Source organism: Musa acuminata, chromosome BXJ1-10 (assembly GCF_036884655.1).
Source record: "Musa acuminata AAA Group cultivar baxijiao chromosome BXJ1-10, Cavendish_Baxijiao_AAA, whole genome shotgun sequence".
In the NCBI taxonomy this organism is placed as follows: domain Eukaryota; kingdom Viridiplantae; phylum Streptophyta; class Magnoliopsida; order Zingiberales; family Musaceae; genus Musa; species Musa acuminata.
The window spans coordinates 574756-589593 of record NC_088336.1 but is presented as its reverse complement, the minus strand read 5'-3'; the positions used below and the strand labels follow the sequence as shown (position 1 = coordinate 589593).

The 14838-nt window shown below is 42.3% G+C and overlaps 1 protein-coding gene across 1 annotated transcript in view; it reads right to left on the bottom strand.

Moving 5' to 3' along the window:
- LOC135595138 (lipoamide acyltransferase component of branched-chain alpha-keto acid dehydrogenase complex, mitochondrial-like) overlaps positions 1 to 14838 on the bottom strand; it is a 54010-nt gene that overhangs the window by 8916 nt on the left and 30256 nt on the right. The window contains exon 6 of the mRNA XM_065085656.1: positions 8537 to 8625. Coding sequence (XP_064941728.1) covers positions 8537 to 8625 — 89 coding nt within the window. The remainder of the gene's footprint in view (positions 1 to 8536; positions 8626 to 14838) is intronic.

Genomic DNA, 14838 nt, shown 5'->3' with positions numbered 1-14838 from the left:
TATTTCTAGTGATGATCTTGAAGAAATTAAGAAACTCCAAGATTTACTAGCCAAAGTGCTTGAAATTAAAGATCTGGAAAGCTGAAATTTTTTTGGGTACTGAGACAGCTCACTCAAAAAAAGGAATTTTTATTTTACAACAAAAAATATATCATTGATCTTTTAAAATAAAGAGAAACGCTTGGATGCAAACCAGCTGATATACCTATTGAGCAAAATCAATGTTGTAGAAGACATGACGATAGATGGGGGATATTTCACAGCCTTGTTGCGAGACTCATTTATTTATCTCATACAAGACCTAATATTGCTTACGCAATGAATGTAGCAAGTCAATTCATGCATTCTCCTAAAGAGGTTCATTTTGAAGTCGTTCATAGAATTATATGATATTTGAAGTATACCGAAAGGCATTTTATTTACAAAAAATAGGCATTATATTTGAAGTCTAGGAAAAGGCATTTTATTAGAAAAAAATGGGCAATTGAGTGTAGAAGCCTATGTCAATGTAGATTGGCTCGATCAGTAGTAGTTGATCCAAAATCATCCTCTAGCTATTGTACCATCTTAGGAGGAAATTTCGTGACAAAGAGAAGAAACGATTGCTTGATCTACTACAGAGGCAGACCATGGCACATGGAATTAGTGAGTTATTGTGGTTGAAAATAATCCTTGATGATCTGGGAGTAAGATGAAAAGGAAATATGAAACTATATGGAGATAATAAGTTAGCATTTAATCCGATGCCGATGTAGATTGGCTCGATATGTAGTAGTTGATCCAAAATCATCCTCTAGCTATTGTACCATCTTAGGTGGAAATTTGGTGACAAAGAGAAGAATCAATTGCTCGACCTAGTGCAGAGGCAGAATTCAGAGCCATGGCACAAGGAACTCATGAGTTATTGTGGTAGAAAATAATCCTTGATGATCAGGGAGTAAAATGAAACAGAAATATGAAACTATATGGAGATCATAATTTAGCATTTAATCCAGTTCAACATGATTAAACAAAACATGTTGAAGTGGATCAATATTTTATTAAAGAAAAGTTAGATAATAGATTGATTTGTATTTCTATGTATCAACAAGTAGACAACTCATAACAAAATGTCTTTTAAGTCATTCATTTTAAGATGCTACTGGAAAGCTGGGAATGGAAAATATTTACTCGCCAGCTTGAGGGGAGTGTTGACAAATAAAGAAAATAAAGCTACATATTTTATTGTGAACATAGTACTGATTTGTGGAGATTATTTTCATTTTGTTGAAAATTATTTTTACTTTTGTTGAAAATTATTTTTCTGATTCTGAGAAAATTACTTTCCCAATTTCAAAGAGATTATTTTCTTGATTCTGTTATGATTAGTTTTCTAGTTTTTCTATTTTTTTCAGGTGATCAGTTTCCTAATTTTTGTATGATTTAGTTTCTCCATTTGTCAAACCTATACCCCCTATAAACTATGTAAGGTTCTTATAACCAAAAGCATCAAGAAGTATTCCTTTCTCCAGATTATACAAAGAACGGGAGCCAGATGACAGAACGGGAAGATCTAGGATGTAGAATATAATAACAGTGACTTAGCAAATCTAGATTCCTATATATCCACTCATGGGGTACCTCATCATATGATTTATATAAGATCTATCAATCTAGATATCATATACATCTAAAAATCCAAATGCTTCGGAAGAAATTTGACCAAAAAAATGACTACTCGAATCAGGTTTTGGGCATAAAGATTCCATTGACCCATGTCCCAACCCTTCCCGATAGGCTAATACATCTATGAAATCATTCCATGTGATATACTGTCCCATGGATCCTGAAATAGTAAAAAGAACTAAATGTCCTGTCCATGCCAAAGAACTCACTTCAAAAAGTCAAGACAAATGATGATTTAGACAAGATTCAACATTTTTGAACCACAAAAAGTTTGGTTTCCATTTTGGTTGGCGTAACCAACCTGCTATTAAGGACTTTAATAGTGCCTTTTTATACCACTAATAAACACCAGAATAAGCGATATTCACTGGTTCGATATCACCTCTTCGAATAAATACTTCAATAATTGGTTGACCAAAATGAGGATACCAAATTGCATGAGTATTAGGTCTAATATGTAAAGGGTCTTGTGTTCATGACCAGTGTATTTAAAACCGCTGTGTTACGGACAAAATTCTAAACAGGATGTTTGACATAATGCATATGTATGTCCGTGTCTCTTGATTTGTTCATGCTTTGCACAGCATGTAGCGGGACGGTCGAAGGCTTAACAGCCTCATTTTAGTTGGGTTTGGTGGCTGTTTTAGGCTTGTAAATAAAGGTTGTGTCATGTGGACACTTGTGAGATAACTTGGTCTATAGTGGACCATTTTGACCCTTTGTTGTGCAACCATTCAGAGCTTGTAAAGTGTGTTTGTAATTTGCATTGGCTATGAAGTGTTTTCGGAAATGTTTGCTTGTGGATCCCGAGTGAGGTGCTTTCTCTAACCCGTTTTCTCTTTTGTAGGTCCTAAGGGACCATGAGAGGTTTCGGGGAGGCTGACCTTTGCGGACGGACACGCAATGGTGCCGCATGACTTAGGCAAAACCAGCTAAGTCCGTGACAGATGGTATCAGAGCGGGACAAGCACTCATAGAAACACTTGGCATGCAAACGTGGGGGACATAACGGGGCTACGTTGAGTGCAGCCAGCACGCACGACCGTTTAGGGGAAAATGAGCATGGAGATGTAGGGAAAAGGAGTCGCTCAAAGGAGCGGACATCTGAGATTAGCATTCAAAGGAATGACTAACCCTTTGCGCAAGAGGCACCACGAGAACAAGCAAGCTTGGAAGAATGCGTAGCGTATAAAGGTTGGGATGGCTGAGTTCGAGCTACGGCTCGACGTTGACAACAATACTTGATGGTGCTCAATGCAAGCGAGGTGCTTGATAAAGGATAAGACCATGCAAGGTGGAATGGGTTACTCAGCGACCGAAAGAGTTGTGCAAAGCTCATAGAGGTGAGGGGAATTGCTAACTCAAAGAATTCGGTACTCATGCAAGGGCTTGTATGTGGACAATGGAATGTTTATGGCCAACCCAAGGCGACCGAAACTCGGTACCATGGAGCATTGAAACTTTCTCTTCGACATGAGAAGGATACGTCCGTGGGAGGCTGAAGTGTGCAGCGAGTTTAGCATGTTGCTAGGCCTTGAGTGGTGCAGCGGGGACTGTATTGACGTGGAGTCGCAATCTAGCAAGTGCGTTTGCAGGAGGCAAAACAATGTACAATTTGTTCAGCAAATCGGAGTAGTCCAAGGAGATGGTGGTCTCTGAAACTTTCAGAGAGAAGGAAACGAAAAGAGATGTTGCTCCAATGGGATAGATATCCAAGGGGGATAAATTCCGGCTCTCTGGAGGAAGAATCATGTGCAACAGACCGCACATGTTGAGTACCTCAAAAACAACTCCACGAAGCTCAATGGACTGAGCGAGCGGCGAGGAGTAGTCGTATAATCTCGCTTGAGACAATGCATTGGTGGACGCATTACAAGATCAAGTGGGGAAGCGACCCAAAGCAACACAAATGAAGGCACACTTAGAGTCGATATTGAGATCGGACTCAATGGAGAGTTAACCCGTGGAACGGTGGGCGCGAGGGCCACCACCATCAACTCAATGCAAAACGAGGAGCGGAGTAACTTGGGTGTGACTTGGCGAAGTACCCAAGCCGCATAAAGGGAGCCAACATAGAAGATGGAACATGGAGCGGAGGCACAGAGCTTTCCTTGGACAAAGGTCAAGGACATGAACTCTTGTAGAGGCAAGAGCGGGATCATGTCGTACCATGGGTCCTTCACTCTGATGGAGTGGACTTATCTTGCATTGTGCCAAAGACTAAGGGAGCTTCTAGGCACATGCACCTTATCTCGGAGAAGCATTTGATGGAGGAACTAAGGCAGAGTTCAGAAGGCCTTGGCACAGGGCAAGAGGACGCGAAGGCGGGTACTCTTGAAGAATATGCCACAGTGTTGCCATTCAAGTTACCATGAAGGAAGCGGCGTGCAGCGGAGATTATGCTGGTACGGGCAAAGGCCCAGGATCCAGACAATGGTGCACCATTTTCAACGAAGTCGGTGGACTTCGGGAGCTATTAGGCGACGGACTGTCCTAGAGCAGTGCTTCATCTAGGTGTGACCTAAGAGCGAGTGGATGAAGGTCGATTGCCAAAGGAGCAAACATAATCAAAAGTGGAAAAGGCCCTACGATATGTTGGCAGAGGCCACACATGGAGGGATCGCAATCCGAATTCATCCCACAATGATCAGAATGCAATAGAGATGTCACCAGGAGGCGACATGGTGCAGTGAATCGTGGTGAAATAGTTCGTGGCAATGCGATACACGTAGATTGGAGTCCCGTGAGGGACTATCTCATACGGAGGTATGATCGGGAGCTATTGGGAGCTCCACTTTGGTGAACAACACGACGGCAATAAGGGCTATGGATTCAAGGAGTAAAGGCCATGGTACCGCAGAGGCGGGTCTTCCGTGCGTGCATTGAGTTTTGCATCGGATGAAAGCCTTGATTTTCAGCATATGGGGGCTGTGTTCCACCAAGGGAAAAGTTCGAATGCAAGTACCAATGAGTCCCATGGGAGGGACTTGATCATACAGAGATATGATCGAAACAGTTGGAGAGTTTGACTACTCCAGAGCCCATATTCGCTTAAGGGAGCTCAACAAGTCAGAGGACAAGGTCGAGTAAACGAACGTTGCTGCTAAGGAAGCTAAGGAGAACAGAATCAGTGCAAACCCTACAACATGATGGCAGAGGCCATGTATTGGAGTTGCAGCCTGTCCCTCCATCGACCAAAGGGCGCTGCTTAGAGAACACAGAGGTGTTGAAGCAGGGCATCAAAAGGGGCGACGATGAGTCCAATGGGACTTAGCTACCCAAAACCAAGCATCGATTAGAATGGAGGTGGACTCGGAGGAGTGCCACAAAGACATATCTACTGATCGTGAAGAAAAGGGATGTAGATACGAGGCGACAGATAGTAAGGCCATGGGCATGGTAGTGCCATGGTATCACAGAGGCGGGACTTCTATGAAGTCATCGATCCCTTGCTCTCATGAAGGGAGAGCACTTGGTCATGAAAGGGGCCGAGGAGGTGGAGCATGTAGAGGCAAACTCCAAGTACCGAGACAAGGCTGAAGGGCAGAGGCCAAGGAACTTCGTAAGACCGGTGTCAATGAGCTTCTTATCATAATAGTCGAAAGTGAAGGACTTCGGGTCGTGCAAGAGTACACGACCAAGGACGAAGCAGGCAGTACGTGATGTTGTACCTTTGCTACTCAGTGGAGTAAGCGGCAGGGTTGATGGAAAAGACGGAACAATCCCAGAGGCGACCAAAACTATTAGAGACTTACTCCAAGTTGGGGTGAAAACTTCCTGTATTCCAGAAGTTCGATGACATTGAGAAGGTGAATCACAGTAGCTAACTCAACGCAAGGAGTGCAAACACTTCAAGTGCTTCAGAAGTGTAAGCAAAGAGCAGGCGAAGGCCAGTAACCAGCTCGATACATGGAGTACAACCTTCAAGGAGGCGGGCGAAGTCAAGTAACCTTTGCGTTCTCAACTATTAAGAGAATGGGTGAAACTGAGTATCCCAATTCTCTTATCTATCTAGTAGAGGAGCTTTGCATAGGTTCAAAGACCCTTCGAAGATAATGAAAGACAATAGTTGCCAAATCCTCACCAATGATGATCAGTGCTACTGAGAGTAGATTATCCGTTTCATTTCCCAACAGAATGTCAATCGAAAGCGGAAGTGATGCGAATCTACTGGAAAGTGACAACTAAGTGAAAGAAGAGTCGATGGGCAAATTTGGTGGAGGAAGGAGCCAAAACTTCAAAAGTTTGTGAGGCGATGCTCGCTTAAGCTCCAACAAGCATCCACTCAATTCAAGCAGCATGAGACATTTAGGAGACTGGCGCATAGTAAGGATGATCTTTTTCTTTATCTAAAGGATCCGTAGGAACCAATAGGGATCAACACAACTCAGCCAACCCCACACTAAAGTCAGAGTCATTGGCGAGTTAAAGCAGCGTGGCGAATCAAAAGTTCGACTACTCAACAATAGCAGCAGAGAGCAGCTAGGAGCCAAAAGGCGCATTGTAGTTGGAGCAGAAGATTGAAGACTCGACAAAGGCGAGGAGTTGCAGTGTCGGCAAAGGCTTCGACGAGGACGTCGAAGGAATAAGTGAGGGAGAATGTCACGGACAAAATTCTAAACAGGATGTTTGACGTAATGCTTATGTATGTCCGTGTCTCTTGGTTTGTTTATGCTTTGCACAGCATGTAGCGGGACGGCCGAAGGCTTAACAGTCCCATTTTAGTTGGGTTTGGTGGTCGTTTTAGGCTTGTAAATAAAGGTTGTGTCATGTGGACACTTGTGAGAGAACTCGGTCTGTAGTGGACCATTTTGACCCTTTGTTGTGCAACCATTCAGAGCTTGTAATGTGTGTTTGTAATTTGCATTGGCTATGAAGTGTTTTCAAAAATATTTGCTTGTGGATCCCGAGTGAGCCGCTTTCTTTAACCCGTTTTCTCTTTTGTAGATCCTAAGGGACCATGGGAGGTTTCGGGGAGGCTGACTTTTGCGAACGGACACGCAAGGGTGCCATACGACTTAGGCAAAACCAGCTAAGTCCATGACAGCTAGGTGTCAAAAGGCACCAAGATCCCAAAATGCCTAAGGGCATCCACCCAAGCGAAGAGAGGCTTTCCAGAATATTAAATTTTTAAAAATATATATATTGTAATGTTCTAAGTAGTGTTTTCAAAAGGAGGTGAAATTTGAGGTGGGTGTTAACTGTTAAGCAGTGTTTTTTTAATAATTATGTTATAAGCAGTGTTTTCATATCAATATGATGTTCCTACCTAGGTGAACTTAGAACTTCTAAGTTCTATAATAGTGCACCACCTCAAGTTGGTGGAGCAAGTTAATCAACAAAAGACTATTACCTATCAAATGAGAAAGAGAGGACTAAGAAGATGCAGAAGTAACTGACAGCTATGGAAGAAGGTGGAAACTGGTGGAGTACCAAGCTACAATGGTGAACGGACAAAGTGAACGAGCATTAGGGGTTCTGCTTCTGGTTTCTTTCACTGGGTGAAGAAGGGGGGGAGGGGGGCGCGGTGGAAGGGATGGTGTTAGGGTAAAGTGACATTAGTTGGTTCAATTGAACCAACTTACTCACCTAGGCTTAAAGTCGACCTGATTTGGCTCGGATGTGTGCTTGAGCAGCTTCATTGAAACGCCTCGCCCGAGCACCTTTTGAAAGCACTGTCCATGAAACAAAGATAATAGATAATTGTACAAAGTGAGAAACAAAAATGTTCCAAAATTATGTTCCTCAATGACTCCCAAAGTCATGTGGTAACAATACTAAACCAAATATCATGAGTGGTGGAGTCCTAAGCTAAGCCTTGGCTAAACCTTGGAAACCTTGATGCCATAATGCCTTTCAAATCCTCCTAGCCATTATGGGAAGTGGCTCGAGTGTCAAGCACATTTAAGACCCTTGGAAAATAAATTTAGATCAAATATAGGTACCCTCTCATGGATTGCAACATGCTAAAATAGGAAAGATCAAACTTCATTGAAGTTGAACATGGTCAGATATAGCCGACTATCTTTAGTCAATTAGGTCAAGTATATCACTATGTTCAAAGCAGGTTACTCTATTAACTTTTGGAAACTTCTTCAGTAAACCTTTTTTGACCAGATTCTTTTTCTAGCAGCATGGGAGAAATGACAATAAATTAGCAAATCAAGTTAATACTTATACAGCAAATGCACAAAAGAAGGAAACCTTGATCCAATGTAGGTAGAGGCCAGGACCTCATGATAATTGTGATGATATGTCAAAGTCTCTACCAGTTAAGCTAGTCAATACATTCAAAATATATCATGTGAAGTTTCGATCTCTCAACCTTTGGTAAGTGGGTCTGGTACATTACCACCGGACCGTGTCTTAGGTGTAAATAATATATTGGATGAAGTTTTGAGCCCTCAACTCTTGATAACTGAGTTCAATACACCATCACCAGATCAATATCTTACGTATAAAATATCTCATCCGAACCCTTAGCCTTTGATAAGTAGATCTGGTACAACACACTAAACCAATGTTTTAGGTGTCAAAAAAGTAAAAGAGAACCTTGATCCAGTGATCAATCACATGCAATCCACAGAAGGTTGGGTCCCACCATCCAGTTTGGGATAAACTAAAAATTCAACTCGGTGCGTCTAGCGAACTAGTGTTCACCATATGAAATCTAGACCGCACTCTTCTGCCCATTTTGTTCTTTTCATTTCATTTCTCTTAATTTTATTTCCACTTTAGGTAATTACTACCCTTACAGATACTTCACATTCAGGAAGATTATGATAATTATTGTTCGCAACAATATAAAGTACCATAATTTCAAGGGGAGGTATAACAAGTTAAATCTTGAAAATCTCTAATTGCAACAAACCTCCAATATTGTTAGTGATTGAACCTTCTTTATGTTTGGCACAACTAGACCATAAGGAGTCGCCATCGCTACACCAATGTTATGGCAACCTACATAAATCAGAAAAGACATTAGGCATAGAGCAACAGAATAAGAACAATCACACAATGGTAGTAGTAATAGTATCCAATATGACAATAACAATCATAAGTTTTAACAATTGCTAAATTGGAATGAGCAATACCATGAGATTACCACAATATAGTGACAATACATATGAAAAAGCATCAAAATAGTTCACTTTGATCCAGCAAATATTTTGTTGCAAAAGTTTGATGCACGAAAAATTCTAACCAATTTGAGGTCTACAATATACTTGACGGTATAAAAATACAAGGTTTGATATACCGAAGCATATCGCTCAATGTAGGCAATACATACCGGTCCGATAGAGGATTGGTATGGGGGCGGTACATTAATACACCTTAGTATACTGTGTGTAGGTACAGCTCAGTATATATCATACCGATAGTTGGTCGATACACCGATATAGACCGGTAATGCAAACCATGCAAAAATACACATAATATCTACATATATTTCAACTTAGCTACTGAAGATTCACAATCATCCAGACTCTTGCTTTCAGTATGGACACAGCTTATATTAGAAACTTTTCCTTCTGTCAACTAGGCCATGATGGATAGTCACACAAATCCAAAGTGATGGATTACCTTTTACCTCATATCTATTCTCTATAATGTAACTCTCAACATTCGTTGGCTATATTTAACATTGATATTCACAATACTATTGATTAATGACTTTATAGTTTCTATTACTGTTAGATTTGAAGTGTAATATATGACTTCAAGCGTGGAAGTATGCTATAAAAAATGGCATTGAATTTATTTTTTCTCCCAAGTATCATGCAAATTACCACAAATGTATACTTCAAAGGATAACAAAGGATAACTCTTCCTTTGTTATCCATTTAACATATATAATCATGCTTTATATATCAGAGGGTTGAATATTTAAAGAAACTACAAATGCAACAAGTTTGTGTAGCCAAATGAAAAATAATAAGGCGGCATGAGGTCACATATAAACATAGAATGAGACATGTTTCATTCAATTAGAAAAACACTAACAGAGGATAAAAGTAAGTAAAACAAATTGAAAATGATATAGGCATACCTATAAATATCATGGTTAGAAAATGTAAATCAATAAGTATTAATGGTGGAAGAAGAGGTAAACGAAGACAATCAAATCTTTACTATGAACAACAAAAGATTAAGTGCTTTTGATTTAACTAGAGATTTTTCCTTATACAGAGGCCAGTGCTGAAAAACAATCAACGGAAACAACCGAAATAGTTGGGACATCCAGCCTGTTGCTGCTGCTGCTGTTGGAGCAACCGAAACGTAAACAATAACATCTTGATTCCAGTGACCACTAACTCACTACTGAGACTGCTATTCTCCTCATTGTTTAATTATTTGCTCATTATCTCTTAATAAGCATCTAGCATGGTACCATTTTCCTTCCCCCAATCTTTGACCACCACATCCCCACCACTATTATAGCAGGGGATAATCTGATACCTGTCTCCACTCAACTTCTTTTCTCCCACCATTTTCCGGTTCATCATTCAAGTCCTCCCTCATTCTCTTTATAAATTCCACCAATGCACCTGAATCCAACACAACCAAACATTTGGCATTCAATTCTCTGATAAATTCAGCAGTTCCAATGGACAATTACAACATAAAATACTTTTTCCAATCTGCACCTGCTGTATCAGTAGCATGCCCTACATAGGTCCTTCAGAAGTTCTTGAATTGGGTGAACAAGAGCAACTGAGCTGCAGTAACCACTAACTCAATGCTGAGGATGCTATTCATATATTTTAATTACTTGCTCATGATCTCTTATAAGGACATACGATTAGATTGGTGATTAATAAATACGGAAGAAAAGACAAAACAAAAGGGTGAGGATGGTAACATCTTGTCTCATGAGGTCTACTAAATCTCTCAGATATAGGTGGTGGATTGCTGTATCATGTACTGAACTCATATTTGTCATGCTCATATGCCCAATATGACGTTAATATAATAGCCATCCTTTTCAATTCTTTTTTTTATTTTTTGATGATTTAATTGATTTAGGATTATTTTGTGCAATTTTTAATATGTATCATGATTATACATAAAGTCCGGGACCATACTAATATTTGTGAACATAGTATCTATAGAAAAACTAGTATATGATAATTCATTAAATCAAGCGCACACATCATAGCAAGGTCTTCAATTTCGAATGATACTGCCCGTACCGGGCAGTACGGACTGGTCCATCAATAGACTGGTACACCGACCGCCCGCTACCAGACTGTATATATATATATATATATATATATATGCGATGTCGCCTCTCTTCTCCCCACGTTGTCACGAACAGTCGTCGCGCACCTGCAACAACTTCGTTCAATGAACCGTTCATCGCTTTTGCATGCTTGTACAGAGACATGACAGCATGTTTTGCCTTGGTTTTGTGTGTTTTTGTTGGGAAAATGTAAACAACGATAGTTCGCAGCGCTGTAGTGCGACCGCTCACCATGCCAAGCCAAACTGCCCCAAAATGGCTCCGTTTTGGCATGCCACGACTTGTTTTCTTTAAACCGCAGCTGCACGCAAAACGTTAGCCATCTCAGCACCCTAGAACCCCCCGGGTGGCACAGGACTGGATGGGGCTTCGGTATATTGTCGGGCGTTGAACAATCTTCACAAGTTCGCACGTTAACTTAACGGGAACTTGCCTTCGCGCCCAGCAAACCGATGAGCAGTTGTTTATGGACTTGCAACTGTTCATTCTACCTTCTAAAGTCATTGTTTTTTCCTTCCTCTCTTTTCTCTCTTGCACTCAAGGTGCTCGCTGAATTGCCTGTAAAGCTTCCCTCTTTGTGAGACGTCGGGACTTGTCCGTCGCTCATTTTCAATCTAATCAACTTTCTGTTTTACAAGTCCTTCAGGACTTGTACGAGGTTGCAACTAGGTTAAACCTTTGCGGACGCATATGTTGCAAGAGCGCCTCATGACTTAGGCAATCCCAACTAAGTCTGAGGAGTTAGCGCAAGGGTGCTTCATGACTTAGGCAACTTCAGCTAAGTTCGTAACTTTGTCGCAAGGATGCCTCACGACTTAGGCAATTCCAACTAAGTTCATGACATTATGGTATCAGAGCGGGCAAGCATTTCGAGCAAGCAGCAAAGAAACTTCGCAATCTCGCCATGGCAAAGCATCGTGGCAAATCGAGCAAGGCAGGGCAAGTCGGACCATTGCCCCAAGCAGTTGCAGGTGGGCTGCAAGTGCAAACTCGCTCTCATGCTGGTGGAGCTGCTTTGGAGGATCATAGCAGCGAACATGATGAGCGAGAAGTTGGCTACTCTCTGCGAGTGGAGGAAACACAATCTGGAGCGCCAACCGAGAAAAAGAGCCATAAGGAGAGACTCACAATGGAGGAAACCCGCTTGGATGTTCTTGAAGCGAGCTATGTGAGTGCCAACCAACAAGATTAGGTGAAGCTGTTAGACATAGCCCAATTCTCTTACAACTTGCAACGGAGCTCTACGTCCAACAAGATCCCTTTCGAGATCATTACAAGACAACAACCGTCGACTCCTCACACCTTGGCTATCGGGGATACCGGGAGTAGTCCGTCAGCATATCACTTTGCAAAAGAATAGCACCGAAATGTAGATATTGCGCAGGCTTACTTAGAGAAGACGGCCAAAAAGATGAAGAAGTGGGCAGACTTGGGAAGGTGACCACAGGAGGTTAAAGTTTGCGATTTGGTGTTGGTGAAGCTCTAGCTAGCATCACTCCAATTCTTTAGGCACAAAATACACAAAGGTGGGCAACGTCTCCTAAAAGTTGCAGCTACCGGCGTGGCACAAAATTCAAAATGTTTTTCACGCCAACAACTTAAAAACCTACCACTCAGATCCTCAAGATGCTTCCCGAAATATTCCAACTCGACTACCCCCCACCATGGCCTCCTACGAGAAGCGAGTTGAAAACATTATAGCAGATCGCAAGATAAAGCTACCTAATGGAGCTGAGCAGACCGAGTATTTGGTGACGTGACGAAAGCTTCCCCAAACTGAAGCCAGTTGGGAGCCCGAAGATGCCCTACGACATGACGAAGCAATCATCAACAACTACAAACAAGCGTCGACGAGGGCGTCGACAGTTTAAGTGGGGGAGAATGTCACGAACGGTCGTCGCACACCCGCAACAACTTCGTTCAACGAACCATTCGTTGCTTTTGCATGCTTATACAAAGACATGGCAACATGTTTTGCCTTGGTTTTGTGTATTTTTGCTAGGAAAATGTAAGCAAAGACAGTTTGCAGTGCTGCAATGCGACCACTCACCGTGCCGAGCTGAACTACCACAAAATGGCTCCGTTTTCGTGTGCCACGGCTTGTTTTTTGCAAACCGCAGCTGCACGCGAAACATCAGTCATCTTAGCACCCAGGAACCCCCCGAGTGGCATAGGGCTGGATGGGGCTTCGGTATATTATCGAGCGTTAAACAATCTTCACAAGTTCACACGTTAACTTGACAGGAACTTACCTTTGCACCCAGCACCCGATGAGTAGTTGTTTGTGGACTTACAACTGTTCATTCTACCTTCTAAAGTTCTTGTTTTCTCCTTCCTCTCTTTTCTCTCTTGCATTCAAGGTGCTCGCTGAACTGCTTGTAAAACTTCCCTCTGTTAGGATCAAGAGCGACACTAAGAAGGGGGGTGAATTAGTACAGCAGTAAAAATTACGTCTTCAAAAACTTTCATACGATAAAATCGTTACCGACGTAAAAACGTTTCGTAAAGGTAATGCTTTGAAAGCGAAGTAAGAGCGCATTGAAGGCAGTTTACAGTTAATGTAAATTGCACGAAGTAAATGCAAACCAGATTTTTAGAGTTGTTCGATCAACGTGACCTACATCCACTTTCGGCTTCCTCCTCTGACGAGGTCACCGACGTCCACTAGAGGCCTTCCTTCAATAGGCGAAGGCCAATCACCTTTTACACCCCTCTTCTCCTTTTACCGGGTTTAGGAGATAACCTTTACAAGCACTCACTCTCCTCTCTAAACAGAATTCTAAGTTTAAAGCTAAAGGAGGGATCTCTCAAGTGATTTCTACAACGTTTCTTCACTTTCAAACTCTCTGTGCTTGTGTGCCTTAACCAGAGATGAGAGGGGTATTTATAGGCTACAAGTTGATTCAAACTTGGAGCCTAAAACTTTCCCATCCCAGGTTCCCCAGGCACGGGCGGTACCACCGCCTGCGTTGGGCGGTACCACCACCCAATGTCAGTATGACACTATCACTGCCCTGGGCGGTACCACTGCCCAAGTCTGGCGGTACCACCGCTTGGGGCGCAGTGTTGGGCGGTACCATCGCCCAGACTAGCGGTACCACCGCCTGACACAGTCTCGAAGACTGTGCCACAATGGTGAGACTCCTTGGGGCACTGTTTGGCCTCTTATTGGGCCCAACACAGTTCTTACATGGGCTTAGTTGGCCCCTAATTGGGTTGGCCCAAATCCAAGCCCAATTACGTGCTAACTATGAAATCCTAAGATATTTGCTAAGCTAAACAAGTCCCTATATCTATTCTTCCGGTGAGCTTCCGACGAACTTCCGTCGATCTCTCGGCAATGTTCCGGCGGACTCCCGGCAAGCTCTTGGACTTCACGACGATCTTCTTGGCGAGTTTCGACGAGCTTCTCTGGCAAGCTCCAGGACTTCTCGATTGATTCCTCTAGAACTTCCGACGAACGTCCGAACTTCCGACGAATTCTCGAATTCCCAACGTGATCTCGATCTTGACTCTAGGACTTCAATTTGCTTAATGCCTTGCTATCGTAGTTAATCCTTCACATGTAAAACATACTTCGATCTAGACAATTAATACTAAGCATTAATCAAGTTGTCCGGCATGTCATTGGTCCCTCGACGCTTCGTCCGATTCTTTGGCGCATCGTCCTCTCTTGCGGCCTATTGCCCAATCGGCCAGTTGACTCCGCAACTCCGATATCCTTGGCGCAATATCCGCTCTTCTTAGCCCGACACCCGAATCCACGGCCCGAAGTCTTCTGTCGATACATCGATCGATCTACCGATCCAATCTTCTGACATATTTTCCCCCGATACAACATGATTCTTCCTGCTTTAATTGTCTCATCCTGATCGAAGCATCCTGCGTCACTCAAAACGCAGATTAAAACATAAACACTTATCAATTGG